We start from the raw sequence: 16,674 nt of genomic DNA, 5'->3' as shown, positions 1-16,674 counted from the left end.
CCACACAGAGTTGTTTTAGAGGGAAATTCATGCAAAACCACTGATGCACGTTGCCTTCAGGGACAGTTTTTCATCAACAGTCTCTGTATTTCCCTCTAAAACAACTCTGTGTGGTAACGTTGTGTTATATCTCATAGCGTTGTGGAGTTGTTGGATTGTGTATTTGATGAGTTTGATGATGGGAAACCAAGAAATCCCATAATGAGCCTCCGTAGTGTAGCTCTGAGCAGCTCACGGCTCTGCTCCGCCGTTCTAAAAATAGCTTGCACCGACAATTAAAGGTAACGAACCTACTGCTATGACTATAGGGATTATGGCAATGGGCCAATTTGTCAAAATGTTGAACTATCCCTTTAACAACCTGATTTTCTAGTCTGAAGCTTTGTTGCTGCTGTGGATCAAACAGAGACTCTGAGCTGCAGCAGCAGGAGGAACATTGACATGCATAGGACCTGGTTTCTATATATATTTATATGTGGTGTCATAAATAAACCAAGGAGACTCTTACCTACATGTTTTTATGCAGGTTTCACCTCCACATGTTGATTTCTTGTTGCGTTTCTTTCCGTCGTCGTCTCACACTGACAGGTGAGAGGCAGCGAGAGCCCTGATGCAGAGGGAGGGAAACCCCAGAGCGAAACCCTGAGCAGGAAGTCTGCAGGCCGGAGGGACACCACCCGGGCGTCGGTCAGCAGCCAGGTGAGTTCAGCTCCTCAGGTGTCCTCATTAGGACAGCAGCTGTCTGCCTATTATTCTCACTTACACATAACACACATACATAGATTTATACATAACTAAACAAAAGCAAAAACAACGACAGCTCCCTTAGTAATAAACAAAACACAGAAGGAAATCTAATGGCCTTCTTTTGACAGACATCACAGCTTTACAAAATCCCTTAACTCATTCTCTAATCTCAGATTTCAATCCACACTTCAGTACTATCTTAAATAATGTGATTTTAATACATATAAAAATCACATTTATAAACATTTATTGTCTGAAACGACCTTATCCTTGTGTTTTGACCACATTCATTCCAAAAAGGGTTTATACTAACTAAGGCAACAATGGGTTGTGCAATCCCCTTGCCCTCAATGTGCAATATCCTTTCATGTGCTCTATCTTTTATATGTTTTTACACTAAATCTTGTCTCATGTCATATGGTTTTATGTGTTTTATGTTTTATATTTATCTTGTCTTAGGGCAGCAACGTAATTTTCACAATTCTTTCACTAACAGTAAAGGCTATCTACTAATCTACTAAGGATGGGACGATTCAGGATATTATTGTCAATCGCGAAAAAAGACAATTTTGAATATTTACATAATCGCCATAATCCTGAATTTCCTGATAGTGATGATCATACACAGCGACAGAGTGACAGAGCAACTATCGTGTTGTAAGTAAACGATCTTTGGCCGTTCATGTGACCGCTCACAGCTTTCCCATTGGGTTTTATCTCGTCATGTGACGGCACAGAGGTTCCTATTGGACACCCGATCTCTGAGTAAGCTACAAACACACGATTAGGTCGATGTAAAGGCTGAAGTGTCTCGCTTTTACCTCGCATTCATTTTCCACTTTCCCTAAGGGTTAATGAGTAATGTCACTCTCTCCCTAACGTTGGCCTCATTACTGTATAATGTTACTGGCGGGTGAAATACATACGTTACATAGAAAAATATTCACTATACCCATGTTTGGTATCTTTTTTATTTTTCCAGCACAACTTCACCTCTATGATCTGACAATTATTTTTCACTTTATTAACATTTTGGGCCCAAAAATACACAAAAACCACGTAGGGCAGTGTCAGCTGAATCCACCACTTGTTTCTGTTTTGTAAAATAACGAAAAAAATCCAATGTCTAATCAATCAAATTAACAGAATCGTATCTCCAGTTTTATTTGGTCTATCAATGTCAAATGCAAACTGGGAGAGACACAGAAACATGTAAAAGTTGTGTTACTGTTGTTTTATTCTTTACAGTTTCTTTCACACTGACCAAACTAGGGCTGCAACTAACGATTATTTTCATTATCGATTAATCTATTAATTATTTAAATGATTAATCAATTAGTTGTTTGGCCAATAAAATGTAAAAAAAAAATGTTGAAAAATGTCAATCAGTGTTTCCCAAACCACAAGACACGTCCTCAAATGTCTTGTTTTGTCCACAAACCAAAGGAGATATTCAGTTTATTGTCATAAAGGAACAAAGAAACCAGAAATATTCACATTTAAGAAGCTGAAATCAGAAAATGTTGACTTTTTTCTCTTTAAAAAACGACTCAAACCGATTATTAGATTATCAAAATAGTTGACGATTAATTTAGTAATCGATTATTGTTCGATTAATTGTTGCAGCTCTAGACTAAACGTCTGTAGAGAAAAGTCAGAGTTGAGGTTTTTATTTCCCTTCACAACAGTTTTTACCTTCCAGTAAAGAACCTTTTGGTTTGTGGTTGATGGATGTGCAGCTGCAGCTCGGTGACGGTCTCACAGCTGTGGACACGTCTGCCGTGTTGTCGACCTGCAGACCCGGGAGCAGCAGACACACCGGCCGCCTAGCGACGACCTCAACTTCTAGATTTATTTATGTGTCATTGTGCCTTTACAAAGAAAAACAAAATCGTGTTGGAGCGAAACCTGCAGACGCCCGAATAAAGAAAAGAGAGAAGCAGAAAACAAGAGCTCAGTGAAGTTACAGAGATAATGTAAAGTGCTTCGACCGTTGCACAAATAAGGGTGGAAAGATGAGCAATTCAGAAATATCTTTAGAAATTGTTTTACAAGCATCATTCAAATATACATTTTTTTAATCAAACTAAGACTGAATGCCCCTGAAAATGTCAAATGGTGTAACCAATATTAGATATTTTAGTGGATTTAAACATACTTATAAAAATATACTACTTAAAACATTAAATTGAAATACATTTTTTTGCTGTATTTCTATATTCATATTTTAATGCATTTTGGCGATACTGAGCAGGACCTATTCTAAAAACACTGCCTTTTTACTAAACATTGTGAAAAATAATGTAAAATTTGTCAAGAAACATAGTGTTGCATTGCAAAAATGAGTTCCATTTATTCCACATTTGAGTCCAGATTTTGTTTCCTGTAGCTATATAGTATGATTTTATTCATTTTTTTTTTTTTTTAACCCCCAGTGTGTAACTTATTTGGCTTTTTATTATCAAAAATCAACTCTCTCTTTCATAAATCTGTATTTCACTGAAGTGGAATCACAGCTGCTACAAAGTAAAGCTTTCTGGTTCCTTAGAATGAGTTGTTACAAGTCGTTACAAACACATAAGTGGGCGACGCACTGAACCGAGGCGGCCATGTTGCAGCGTGACCGTAGGTAACCATGGAAACTGAGCGGAGCTGTGGGCTCGGCCTGTTAAAACTGTCACCACTGTGTAGTGTGAGGAAGGACGGAGGCACTGGTGTTGCATTCAGGTGCAGTCAGGCAGACGGCCGTCGGCAAACCAACCGGATGTCATTTTACTCCACCAGAGAAAGACGGTAAAACAATACCACATCACCATGACAACATATTGTCAGACCACTTGTTTACATAGACGCTTGTTTATCCTGTTACATGCAGCGTCTGTTGTCTGTCTGACGTCTGCCCGATTTCACCTGAATGCAACATCAAGAATACGTTCAGATATGCAACCGCACCGCGAGATGGGGGAATTCCTACAGACTATACCTTTAAATACTGGTTACACTACTTGACGATGTGTTACATCATGCCATTGACCCGTATACACATGTAACAGACGTGTCCTGTGTGTCTCTGCAGGGATCGAGCGGCGGCCCCTCGCTGCTCGACTCGTCTCAGATCTCCACGGAGAACGGCCGGACGAGCCGCTTCCCGCGGCCGGAGCTGGAGATCTCCTTCAGCCCGCTGCAGCCCAACCGCATGGCGCTGCGTCGCCAGGGAGACGAGACCGCCGTCACCGTCAAGATCACACGCTCGGCGCGCAAGAGGAAGAGCGGCGAGATGGAGAAGGTAGGAGCCAATCAGACGACGACAGCTGTTGATATAAACTACAGGCCGATATTTAGCATTTTATGTGATTTGTGAGATCGGCTGTGATGTCTTAATTTGTTGTTAATTTATGGTTGTTTTATCTGTTGCATCTACTGTGAAGCAGAACAGTCAGAATGAACTTCACTATTCAAACAGAATTCAAATTATTTAAAAAATGAGATCATTCGAAGGTGGAAACTTCCAACGTGTTCCTTCCACAACGACACAAATCAAGGCTGTGCGTCCAGACGATAACATGTTGATAAAACAAACTATTGTGGTGTTGTGCGACGTAGAGCTGCAGCTTCAAATATACGAGCTGAGGTTTTTTAATTGTACTTAACTTGTTAATTTACTGTAAATACTTATTTTAAAGCAGAAGTAAGCGGAATGTTTGTGTTAATCTAAGTCTTAAATAGTTGTATCTTCCGACAGCAATCACTTACATAGACCCTTTCAGAGAGTATAAACAAAGACAGGTGTGGCTCATTAGAAAACGCTCTGGTACACTAAATAGAATGGAGCCTTAATTAGTATCCTTGGTAACACCTGTCTTTGTTTATACTCTCTGAAAGGGTCTATTCATGGGTTGCAGTGACGTCACGTCGAAGGGACCGCCGCCATATTTGTGTCCGATTTGACAGGTCTCCTCATATGACAGCATGCAAACCGCAGGATGGAAACACAGTTTCTTGACAAAATGACAGGGTTTCATACATCCTGTCTGGGTTTATATCTCTATAACAACAGACTAACTCTATATTATCCCACTTATTACACAGTTTATGAATTAATTAATTAATTTGAGACGTAATGTTGATCAAAGTCCGAAGTCCGGTCACTTCTCCGCTGTTTGCTCCTCACCCTCCTCTCGGTCGACTCGTGTGTAGTTGTTTTCAACGAGCTTTTGATAATCAATCAGTAGATTGATGAATTATCATGTAAATGTTACGATGTGCGCATTTATGTCGTCCTGTCTGTCATAAGAGATGACGATACGGGACACGTTTGTGTCACAGACTCGCGGTGGCACAGACACAGCTGGTCACAGCTGTGACACTGCGCTGGCCCGTCCGCTCTGTCCGCTCTGATCGCAGGTTTGATTCCAGCAGCGGTGAGGGAGGCAGAGAGCCTCCACTCTCCCTCTAACAAGCTACAAGTCATTTCTCTAACATCACAATTAGTCTGAAGCTGGTAAAAATGAAACACAAGGTAAAAATCCTTGATAGTTCTTCTGCCCTGCTCCGCTGATCAGAGCGGCGTCCCTAGCAACGGCCCGTTTTGCTTAGCAACGGTCTGTTATACAGAAATAAAAGACCCTAAATGCAGAATCAGTGAGTAATTAATAAGAAAGTAATCAAAATGCAGAATTCAATATATCCATGTTATTAAAAAAAAAAGTGAATCCCCTCTTTTTGTGAGACTTGTCACAGCCCACGCTGCCACTGATAGACTGCCTGCAGTCAACTATTTATTCCGCCTATAACTTTACGTCTTTTGGGATGGAATAAAACTGCAGTCCGGGGTTTTTTTGGCGACTGCTATCACAGTCAACAGCACAATATAATCCTGGCATCTTTCAAATAACGTCAATTTTCGGTCTCTTGCTGATTTCCTCCTACTACTCCACTTGTTCTGGTAACGTGACGCTGTGATCTGTGTCCAGATCGCCCTGATTCGGACACAAATATGGCGGCGGAGAAACACAGTGACGTCATGTGAATCTAATGAATAGAGTGTTTGGTCTGAAACACGGGTCTGTCAGTCACTCTGCTCTGCTCTGAGCCCAGGAGAAAACTTTCCTTGTATCCTACAACCTTTATCCAATGAGGAGAGAGAACGGCATAAAGGGGCAGTCCTCTCTGTGTGTGCAGCCAAGAGATGCGCCTGAATGTGGTGACGTAGGGACGAGGACCAATAGATCCATGACGAGGGCGGGGGCTGCTAACTCCATCTGGTGACAGGAAGTTAGACAAAACCACCGGATCGCTTACTTCTGCTTTAATAGACGTATTGCTGCTTCCTCACGTGATCGGATTGTGATGATTGGTTATTGGATTATTATGGTGTTTTGGTTATTGGAGATTTCCTGATGTTAAAGTCGTCAGTCAGTGGTGACGAGTGATGAGTCCATGTTTCACATCGGGCTGCAGTCGTTATCCCCTCACCGCCCCTCGGACGGTCTGATGACGAGTGCAATTTGAACACATTAGTGTGATTTAGCGCATTTCTTTATTACCGTTACAACACAACCTGTCCATGCGCTTGTGTTTGAGTGTGTGTGTGTGTGTGTGTGTGTGTGTGCCAGCGTGAGAGAGAGACTCAGACAGTTTATTAACGGGAAACACTGAATGCGCTGGTTGATACGCTTCGTTTTTAAATAAGTTCTTAAATTTCAAATGTGTAGGAACTAGTGCTGCATGGTTTGATAAAATGTGCGATATTGCGATTATGGTGGAAACTATTGCGATTTGTGATTGTGATATAGTAAAACAAAGCTGTAATGAGTCTATTTGCTTTATTATTAAGCACAACACAGGAAACAACCCACCAGGCAGAGTCTGCTGAGCTGCACACGTTAGCGGCTCGACTCCACACATGACAGGAGAGATGGTCCAGTTTACAGGCTCACGCAGTCGCACATTTATTTACGTTAAATCGCAGATCGCAGACTTTCGTGCAATTGCGTGATCACACAGCGTGACATCGCGATTACGATTCGATTAATCCTGCAATCCTGATATGCTTTTCTCCCGATTCGATTCTTCTACGATTTTTTGGATGGAGATTCGATTTAAATTGTGATTCTACGATATTGCCGATTCTCTCGATTTTTAGTCTTAAGCATTTTTAACATTTATCTGCACACAAATACTGTAGGAGCCTATAAATTAACATAATCCATTATAAAGTGAACTTAAACCCTTTTCAAAACCTGGACTCTGTCACAAATGCACATAATTTTTTTTCACAAAAAAAACAAACAACTTCTCCCACCCCTAGTAGGAACCTGTTTTTATATTTATTCGTCGACCAGCAGAGAAACTGTTTCCTTATTGTTGTCACGAATCTCCACAGTTCAGTGTGTGTGTTCAGTGTGTGTGCTCTCAGTAAGATGAGTGTTGTTAGTAGCAGTGAGCAGGTCAACGAGCTGCTGCCTCCTCTCTGACCAGACGTTCAGTCAAACTGATTCAAACTCTGAGGACCGAGGTCGAAGGTCAAAGGTCAAAACGACTCTCGACATCTCCCTGCAGCTCACAGGCAGCAGAGGAGCTGCACTTATATTAGGGTTTCTCTCTCTGTGTGTGTGTTTGTGTGTGTGTTTGTTTGGATGTGAGAGAGGAAGTAGGTTAACTCCTCGGTTACACTCTGCTCCCTGAGGTGTGTGACACACGACAACACACACACACACACAAGCACGTGTTTGTACCACAACAAGCAGTTCACCATAGGAAGCTAATGTGAGAGAGGAAGGAAACACGTGCACTCTACTGTAAAACACAGTTAATTAAATAGACGACATGTAACGACCGTATCAACCTAATGACTCATTCATTCATTAATTACTGTCAGACACTCTGAGGTTAAAAGACTCGTCACATTAAAATAAACTTTAATTAATATGTTCCTCACATCCCAGAGCTTCACACCTCCAACAAAACCTGTTCATTATTGATAAAACTACACAACAATTCAAACCTGGAGAGTAAATGAAGTCGTTATCGTGACGTAATTCACTCATTAAAGGGATAGTTCAACATTTTTCAGCAAATTGTCCCATTCCCATAATCCCTATAGTCATAGCAGTAGGTTCGTTACCTTTAATTGTCGGTGCAAGCTATTTTTAGAACGGCGGAGCAGAGCCGTGAGCTGTTCAGGGATTTCTTGGTTTCCCTCATCAAACTCATCAAATACACAATCCAACAACTCCACAACACTCTGGTGGACAAGTTGTGAGCTGCACATTCACCACGCTATGAGATAATAACACAACGTTACCACACAGAGTTGTTTTAGAGGGAAATTCATGTAAAACCGCTGATGCACGTTGCCTTCAGGGACAGTTTTTCATCATCAGTCTCTGAATTTCCCTCTAAAACAACTCTGTGTGGTAACGTTGTGTTATTATCTCATAGCGTGGTGAATGTGCAGCTCACAACTTGTCCACCAGAGCGTTGTGGAGTTGTTGGATTGTGTATTTGATGAGTTTGATGATGAGGGAAACCAACTGAGAAATCCCATAATGAGCCTCCGTAGCGTAGCTCTGAGCAGCTCACGGCTCTGCTCCGCCGTTCTAAAAACAGCTTGCACCGACAATTAATAAAGGTAACAAACCTACTGCTATGACTATAGGGATTATGACAATGGACCAATTTGTTGAACAAAATGTTGAACTATCCCTTTAAACAGTCAAAGCTTCATCAGTTAGGACTTTGTCCCGTCCTGTTAGTGATGATCTGAGCCCTCTGGGCCACCATAGCTCCACCGTAGCTCCACCACCTCAGCAGGTAGAAGCTGCTTCTACTGAGTAAACACGACACGAGACGTTTCTGTCTCATTCTGTAAACAAGTTCAGACAACAAACAACCAGAATAAACACACACACACACACACACTGCAGAAAGACACACACACACACACACACACTGCACAAAGACACACTCATTAATCATAAAAAGGAGAAACGTAAACACAAACATACAGAAACACACACACACACAGACTCCCACTCCCCAGAGATCCATTAAACATCGTCTCTCTCACAGCAACAGGAGGTCGACTACAGTTCATCTGTCGCTTCACTGCAGCGCTGAAAAGGTTAACATGCTGCTGCTCCTCTTCCTCCTTTTCTTCCTCTCTCTTCCTTTTATTCCTGTCTCTTCCTTTTCTTCCTCCTCTTCCTCTCTCTTGCTCGTCTTCCGCCTCTTTCTTCCTTTCCTCTTCCTCCTCTCTCCTCCCCTCTCTTCCTCTTCTTCCTCCTCCTCTTTCTTCCTCTTCCTCCTCCTTTTCTTCCTCTTCCTCCTCTCTCTTTCTCTTCTTCCTCCTTTCTCCTCTTCTTCCTTCTCTTCCTCCTCCCTCCTCTTCCTCCTCTTTTTCTCTCTTCCTCTTCTTCCTCCTCCTCCTCCTCTTTCTTCCTCTTCTTCCTCCCTCCTCGTTCTCCTCCTCTCTCTTCCTCTCTCTTTCTCTTCTTCCTTCCTCCTCCTCTCTCTTCTTTTCTTCCTCCTCCTCCTCTTCCTCCTTCTCCTCTTCCTCTTTCTTCCTCTTCTTCCTCCTCTCTCTTCCTCTTCTTCCTCCTCTTTCTTCCTCTTCTTCCTCTTCCTTCTCTCTCTTCCTCTTCTTCCTCCTCCTCTTCCTCCACCTCTCTCCTCTTCCTCCTCTTCTTGTCTCTTCTTTTCTTCCTCTTCTTCCTCTCTCCTCCTCCCTCCTCCTCTTCTTCTTCCTCCTCTCTCTTCTTCTTCCTCATCCTCCCTCCTCTTCCTCCATCTCCTCCCTCCTCTCCTCTTCTTCCTCCTCCTCTTCTTCTCTTTTCCTCTTCTTCTTCCTCCTCTCTCTTCCTTCCTCCTCCTCTCTCTTGCTCTTCTTCCTCCTCATCCTCCTCCCTCCTCTTTCTCTCTCTTCCTCTTCTTTCTCCTCCTCCCTCTTCTTCCTCCTCCTCGCTCCTCTTTCTCCTCCTCCTTCCTCTTTCTCCTCCCTCCTCTTCCTCCTTTTCTTTTTCTTCCTCTTCTTCCCCCTCTTTTCTCTCTATTCCTAATCTCTCTTCCTCCTCTTTCTCTCTCTTGCTCTTCTTCCTCCTCCTTCTCTCTCTTCCTCTTCCTCTTCTTCCTCCTCCTCCTCTCCCTCCTCTATCCTCTCTTTCCAGTATCTGAGCAGCGCCTCATCATGATGATGATGATGATGATGTAGCAGACATGAGGTCATAGGGACTTTACTCTCTGTGATCGTCATGGTTACGAGCATGAAAAAGCAGCAATTAGCAGCTTAATAGTGAAACTGTGTTAAATGTCACTGCAGCTTCTCTTCTAAAACAAACCACAGCTACGAGGGTTTCTCTCTTCATACGCCTAAAGTAAATAATTACAAAGGTAGTTTTTACACAAACACACATGGAATTAATGTAAAATTAATTAATATAAACAAAAAATTATCATCAGTTCAAAACATCCTGCTCTACACTGGAGCTGTGTGTGACATTACATTTCATTTTCAAGTATTAAGAATTACATTTTCAGATGTTGAGTTCAACATAAACACTTGTTTCTATTCAATCAATCAATCAAACTTTACTCTTTATGTCAAACTGCAGTTTAAAGAGCCAAAAAACACACCAAATAAATCAAATGGTTACTCATTAAAGCACTGAAATAATAAAGATAGTTAAATAAACTGTCATTTGGCCTTTAAACATCCTGCGATACTGAATCACATCACAAAGAAAATGACTGTATTGACTCAGATTTGGATTTAAGGTATTAAAACAAACCACAAAAAACAATCAATATTCTGAAATTATTGGATTAAATCAATGAATTCACTAACATTATATAAACATATAAATTCACCAGTATTTGACTGTGATCCTGTCGTCACAGAGGTTTCGTAGTCTCGCCTCTGCAGCTGTTTTTATCCCCAGATGTTGATGCAGGTTGGCAGATGTGCATCAGTGTGTGACGGCGCTGCTGCTCACACACTTCACACCTCCAGTGACTCGAATAACCGACGCTCAGGGAGGAACACGAACGAACGAACGCCACACATTAGTTATTCTGGTGGTTGAGCCGCTCAAAACCTTTAACCCTCCGTTACACACAGACGTCGTTCAGGGAGGAGGTGAAGTTTGTTTCACCTGTGGGGAGTCGAGGTCGCGGTCAGAGCTGCTGCTTCTCCTTCCTCTCTGTAGCTCAGAGAGAAAACACTTGAACAACACTTGAGGTTGAGAGCAGAGAGCTGAGAAGAGACTGTGAAACTTAAGTCTAGATTCCCCAGCTGCTGCATCCGAACGCTACAGACGCCAGTGAAAGTGAACCGGGCTGAATTTATTAAAGATGAAGACGTTCATGCAGCTTCAAACGCTCCAATGTTGTTTCTGTGATCAGCAGTTAGAAGTAAAGAAGTGACTCTGCAGCACGAACACTTGGTGCATCTGGAATCCAAAACCTAAAGTTTAAACACTTAGTTTTATGCCCGATTCCAATAATCCAATAATTTTCATCCCTACCCCTACCCCTAGCCCTTAACCCTTGCCCCTTGAAATGGAGCTACAAGGGGTAGAGGTTGAAAGTCAACCCCTACGAATTGGGACACCACTTCAGCAATCACATACGTCATCAGTCGTCTCTGCTGGCTTTCACATAAGCAGATGTGTCGAGCTTTTGCCACAAATCCTGTATTCAAAACAACGTTAACTTAATGTAAATGTGGTGATTTATGTACGTATGTTTATAGGCTACAGAGCCCCGAGGCAGCGCTGCTCCTCTGTCCAATACACACTTTTAATTCAAACAAACTAACGCTACTGCAACAATTGTGACATTTAATCAATGAGAACAGCATTTATCTCCTAAAAAGAATTTAACCACGCGGCGGTAAACCTTTAAAAACCTGCGGGTAAGTTAATAAGCGATGGTCTTTTCTCCCGGGATGACAACGGAGGTTGGCCGGCTGACCAGCTCTCTGGACGAGTGTTGTCTCTGGGAGAGCAGATCAACGGCTCGTCACAAAGACATCGGAGCAAACGTCTAAACATCCTCATGTGGATAAACCGACCGCACATTGGGGATCTAAACAGCTACTTTATCGCATGAAAAAATATTAAAACGTAACAAAGTGACATAATAACAGCGCTACAGCGAGAAATAAAACAGCTGCCGGTTGCCGCAAGATGCATTCTGGGAAACTTGTCATACCCCTTGGTTTGAAGTGTGCCTCTGGAAAATCTTAAAGGTCCAGATAGCCAGACCACTTCCCCCTAACCCTCGTCTGAACCAGAATCTGGACAACACCACTTCACGTGAACGAGCAAAACGAAGGGTTAAGGCCAAGGGCTAGGACTAAGGGGGGAAGTGGAATTAACCCTTAATCTGCAGAGGTTAAAGCGTCAGGAGCAGGTGATGAGGACAGGTGAGGTTTAATGACTCAGTCACACAGAGTTCAGACATTTTTTATCGTCTCTGTGTTTTAAAGATTGAAACACTGAGTTCATCTCATCATTAATGTAGATCGCTGTCACTTTTACTGTGTCGCAGGAAAAAAAAAAGTCTGGTGATTAAAACACTTCTTCAAACCTCAGGAGCTGTGACAGCTGCTCAGACGTCTCAGGGCCGAGAGGAGGAGGAGGAGGAGGAAGGAGGAGGAGGAAGGAGGAAGGAGGAGGAAGGAGGAAGCTGCACAGCCTCAATAATTTAAACCTGTCAGTCGACGAGCTGCGACGCTGCGTTAGCGTCACGCCCCGATGCTCTGATGATGAAAAGCTTGTTAGCCGCCGCACTTTAACACACGTTCATGGAAAAAGGATCTCGACGACTCCTCCTCCTCTTCTTCCTCCTCTTCCTCCTCCTCTTCCTCCTCCTACTGTTGGTACAGGGTGAGAGGGATAAACTAATGACTGAGCTGCGTTCAAGACCAAGAACTGGAGGAGGAGATGAAAAGCCAACAAAGAGGAGGAGGAGGAGGAGGAAGGAAGAGGAGGAGGTTGAAGTGATGTGACGTTACATCAGGTTTTATTCTGGGCATCTGGCACAGTTCAGTCAACGTTAATGACCATGAACGCACCTCTGGAAAAGACAAAAAAAAAGGGCTGCAAAAGGAGCCAAGACACTGGAGAAGCCCCAGACGAGTGGAGACGTCACGTTACAGAAGATGAAGATAAAAGTGTTGAACATGTGAAAGAGCAGCGGCCATGTTGTTTTCAGGTTGTCCATCCCTCCGTCCGAGAACACGAATGTTCACCTGGACTCAGAAATTACCTGATTAGATTTAGTCCTCGTCCACAAGGAAACAGAGCTTCACCCAAAACGATCTCTTTCTTAGATAGATAGATAAATACTTTATTTATCCCGAAGGAAATTCAGTTTCTCAGCTGCACAATAAACAACATCAGCAAGACATAAAATTCTTGTTTGTTTTGAAAAAGTTTCTCATAAACACGACATCGTTTCAAGAAATAAAAGCTGTAGTTCATCCTCCAGGCCCGTGTGTGGCGCTGTAACGCTGTAGTATGTCCAGCAGGCCAAACTCCAAACATTCGAGGTGGATTAAATGTTGACTGGGAGTCGTGTCAGAGCAAATATGACTATGATGATGATTTAACGGGAGAGATTCAGACCTACAGTAATCCACTCTACTGTAACGTCTAGATGTGTGGCTCAAAAATACAGTTTTCACCCCCGAAAACGCTGTTTCCTTCTGGATGAAACGATAAAAAACTGTGGATTTCCTTAATCTTATATCTGTGTGGACGGGCTCTTTGGTGGCTGAAGGTTAAAGGTCACTGTCGTCACACAAAACGTTTTTTTTAATCTCGAACCCTTAAAGGTGATTGAAGTGGAAACAAATGGTTCAAATGTTCATGGAGACTCGAGGACGAACAGATGAGACTCTGTTGGTGGAAGGTCAGAACTCTTTGACTTAGTGATGATGTAACTAAAGGTCACAGACGGTTCAAATGTACGACCAGTAAAAACAGTCGTTTTACCTTCATCTTCACATTCTCTAAATATCAAAGAGATGATGTGATGTTGGTCTGTCGGTCTTGTACCAAACGATTTTGTCCAACACAACACTGACGTTGTGGTTGGATATTAAAGGAATAGTTCACCAATAAATGAAATTCAGTCCAACCAAAACTTTATATGAGAGTAATAGGGCCCGACACAAAAACGTCCATAAAACTACACAAAAACCATTTAATATTCCTCCACACTGCTCGTCCACTGCAATCCAAGTGTCCTGAAGGGAGATAGTCCAGAGTTTACATGGGAACAACCTTTATTTAGGACATTTTTACAGCCTCGACAGGCCTGGATTGAATTTGCCTGGGGAACACATCGTCTTTGAAGATAAAAACTGTCTTTTAACGTTGAAAGGAGAAAGCTCCAAATGTTTTATCGCGCTTTTATTGAAAGCTTCCTTTCCTTTTGCATCGAGTAGTCCAGAGTTTACTTGAAGCAACATCATTTAGGACATTTTTACAGTTTAACCAGTCCTGTATTGAATTTTCCTGGTGCAATACAGGACTGTTGAGGCCGTAAAAATGTCTTAAATTACGTAGTTTCCAGTAAACTCTGGACTATCTCCCTTCAGGACACTTGGATTGCAGTGGACGAGCAGTGTGGAGGAACATTAAATGTTTTTTGTGTAGCTCTATGGACATTTTTGTGTCGGGCCCTATTATTCAAATATAAAGTTTTGGTTGGACTGCGAACCGGCCTCCCGGGGGTGAGGGTGAGTCAACAATGACTGAATTTCATTTTTTGGTGAACTATTTAACCTTTAACCTTGACCACATTGAGATTTTGAAAACTGTGCATCTCTAGTTGATCTCTACCACGTCTGACCTGGGACTAGTGTCGGCGGCGGAGGGATACGACCACACAGAGGAGGAGGAGGTTGTGTTGTTGGTCTTTGAACACTTTGTTCTCTAATGAATGCGTCTGAACGCTGCTGCTGCAACGACCCAGTTTCCACCTGGAAAACACACGAGTCGACCTTCACTCAACATGCAGCAGCAGCAGCAGCAGGAGGAGGAGGAGGAGGAGAGAACATAAAATACAAAAACACCAAGACAAGACGACGATGGGGTCTCAAATTATGTGAGGCCCCCGGGGGTCAACACATCAACGACCCCGTCAGCTGCAAAGTGCTGTGTGATGATGAGCAGCAGAGAAAACAACACAACGGGTGGAGGAGGTGAGAGGCAAACCGGAGGAGAAATAAAGTGACGGAGGAGCAAAGACAGGATGAACTGAGAGAGATGGGAGGGAGGAGGGAGAGAGGGAGGGCTGGGACGATACGCTTTTCTCCCGAGTCGATTCTTCTACGATTTTTTGGATGATTTGAGTGATTAAAACAAAGGAATATTCAAATTTACCATTACAACGTCACTGGATGCGGTCGAGAAACTTTGACAGAATTTAAAAACCCGAACGTCAGAAGAGAATCAGAGTTTTAACTTTGTGATTCTTGTGGAAATGAAGAGTGGTGGAGAGGAAAAGCTGCGTTCCATAAATCTAAAGGCCACTGGTGCATCATGGGTATTAACGGTCTGTGGCTCACGCACCAGAAAGAATGAATCGTCCACACAGCGACCGCCGAGTTTCCTCCATGATTTATTATCCAAACAAAGACTGTCAAAGCAGTCTACGTGCTGCACATCAACAAGCTCAGAGCATCACGCATACATTAAAGCAGAAGTAAGCAGAATGTTTGTGTTAATATAAGTCTTAAATAGTTATATGAGGGAGATGGGGCTGGGACGATACGCTTTTCTCCTGATTCAATTCTTCTACGATTTTTTGGATGCCAATTCGATTTAAATTGCAATTCTACGATGCGATGCAGATTTTCTCGATTTTTAGTCTGCATTTTTAACACCAATGAAACAGTTGAATGATTATGATTGTCTACAGACTATTCTAGGAAACATATTTCCCCCAAAAAGTCAGTTTTTAAGATTTATTCAGCAGCAATGTATACAGCTCTGGAAAAAAATTAAAAGACCACTTTCACAAATGTTTCTTAAAAGCATCTCTACATGTATGACAGTCATTCTTCTCTTTTCTTTTTTAAGCACCAACACAAACACAACTCATTCTACTTAATGAGACACTGATGAGGTCGTCACCTGAACCACATCTGGTTTTATAGGAAGATTATAAATAAAAACCACTGCTGGGATTAAACATTGACGTTATCCCACTAAAACTGATTTATAAACTCTTCCTGAGTTAAAATATTCCTGTTGTGTTGTTTAGGAATAAATATGAACATGTTTTCTTTGCATTATTATTATTATTCAAGGTCTGAAAAGACTTGATATTTCCGTTATTTAGACTAGTTTAGTCATTTTCAGCCAATAAAAGCTCTAAATGACAACATTTTTATTTCAATTTTAGGAGAAATGTGATAGAATAAAACAAAAGAGAATAATTGAATTTTACTCAAACACATAGCTACCTATAAATAGATCATTTTGGGAGTGGTCTCTTAATTTTTTCCAGAGCTGTATATGTTTACTGTCTTTTCAAAAGCCTGGAATGCATAAAAGAGGCAAAAATAAAAGAGTATAGAAAAAACCTTTCTGACAAAATGAGATATAGATATAGAGGTAAACTGCTACATTTTAACATTTATCTGCACACAAACACTGTAGGAGCCTATAAACTAACAAACTCCATTATAAAGTGAACTTAAACCCTTTTCAAAACCTGGACTCTCTGGATACATGTAAAAAAAAAAAAAAACCTAAAAATTGTCAAATATAAAAAAAATATTGCCATACTTATGTGAATTGATTTTTTCTCCCATCCCTAAAGGGAGAGGTGGGTAGGGAGGGAGGGAGTGAAAGAAGACGGAGAGGAAGAGGAGATGGAGGAGGAGGAGAAGGAGAAAGTGAGATGGAAATA

General features: G+C 42.0%; 1 protein-coding gene across 1 annotated transcript in view; it reads left to right on the top strand.

Moving 5' to 3' along the window:
- kif20ba (kinesin family member 20Ba) overlaps window positions 1-16,674 on the top strand; it is a gene marked incomplete at its 5' end in the record, with an annotated part of 117,149 nt that overhangs the window by 80,339 nt on the left and 20,136 nt on the right. The window contains 2 exons of the mRNA XM_083988693.1: window positions 589-699; window positions 3,824-4,033. Of these exons, the coding sequence (XP_083844819.1) occupies window positions 589-699; window positions 3,824-4,033 (321 nt within the window). The remainder of the gene's footprint in view (window positions 1-588; window positions 700-3,823; window positions 4,034-16,674) is intronic.

The sequence above is a fragment of the Trachurus trachurus genome (genome assembly GCF_905171665.1).
Source record: "Trachurus trachurus genome assembly, chromosome: 15".
Lineage (NCBI taxonomy): Eukaryota > Metazoa > Chordata > Actinopteri > Carangiformes > Carangidae > Trachurus > Trachurus trachurus.
This window is presented reverse-complemented; position numbering and strand designations above follow the sequence as displayed.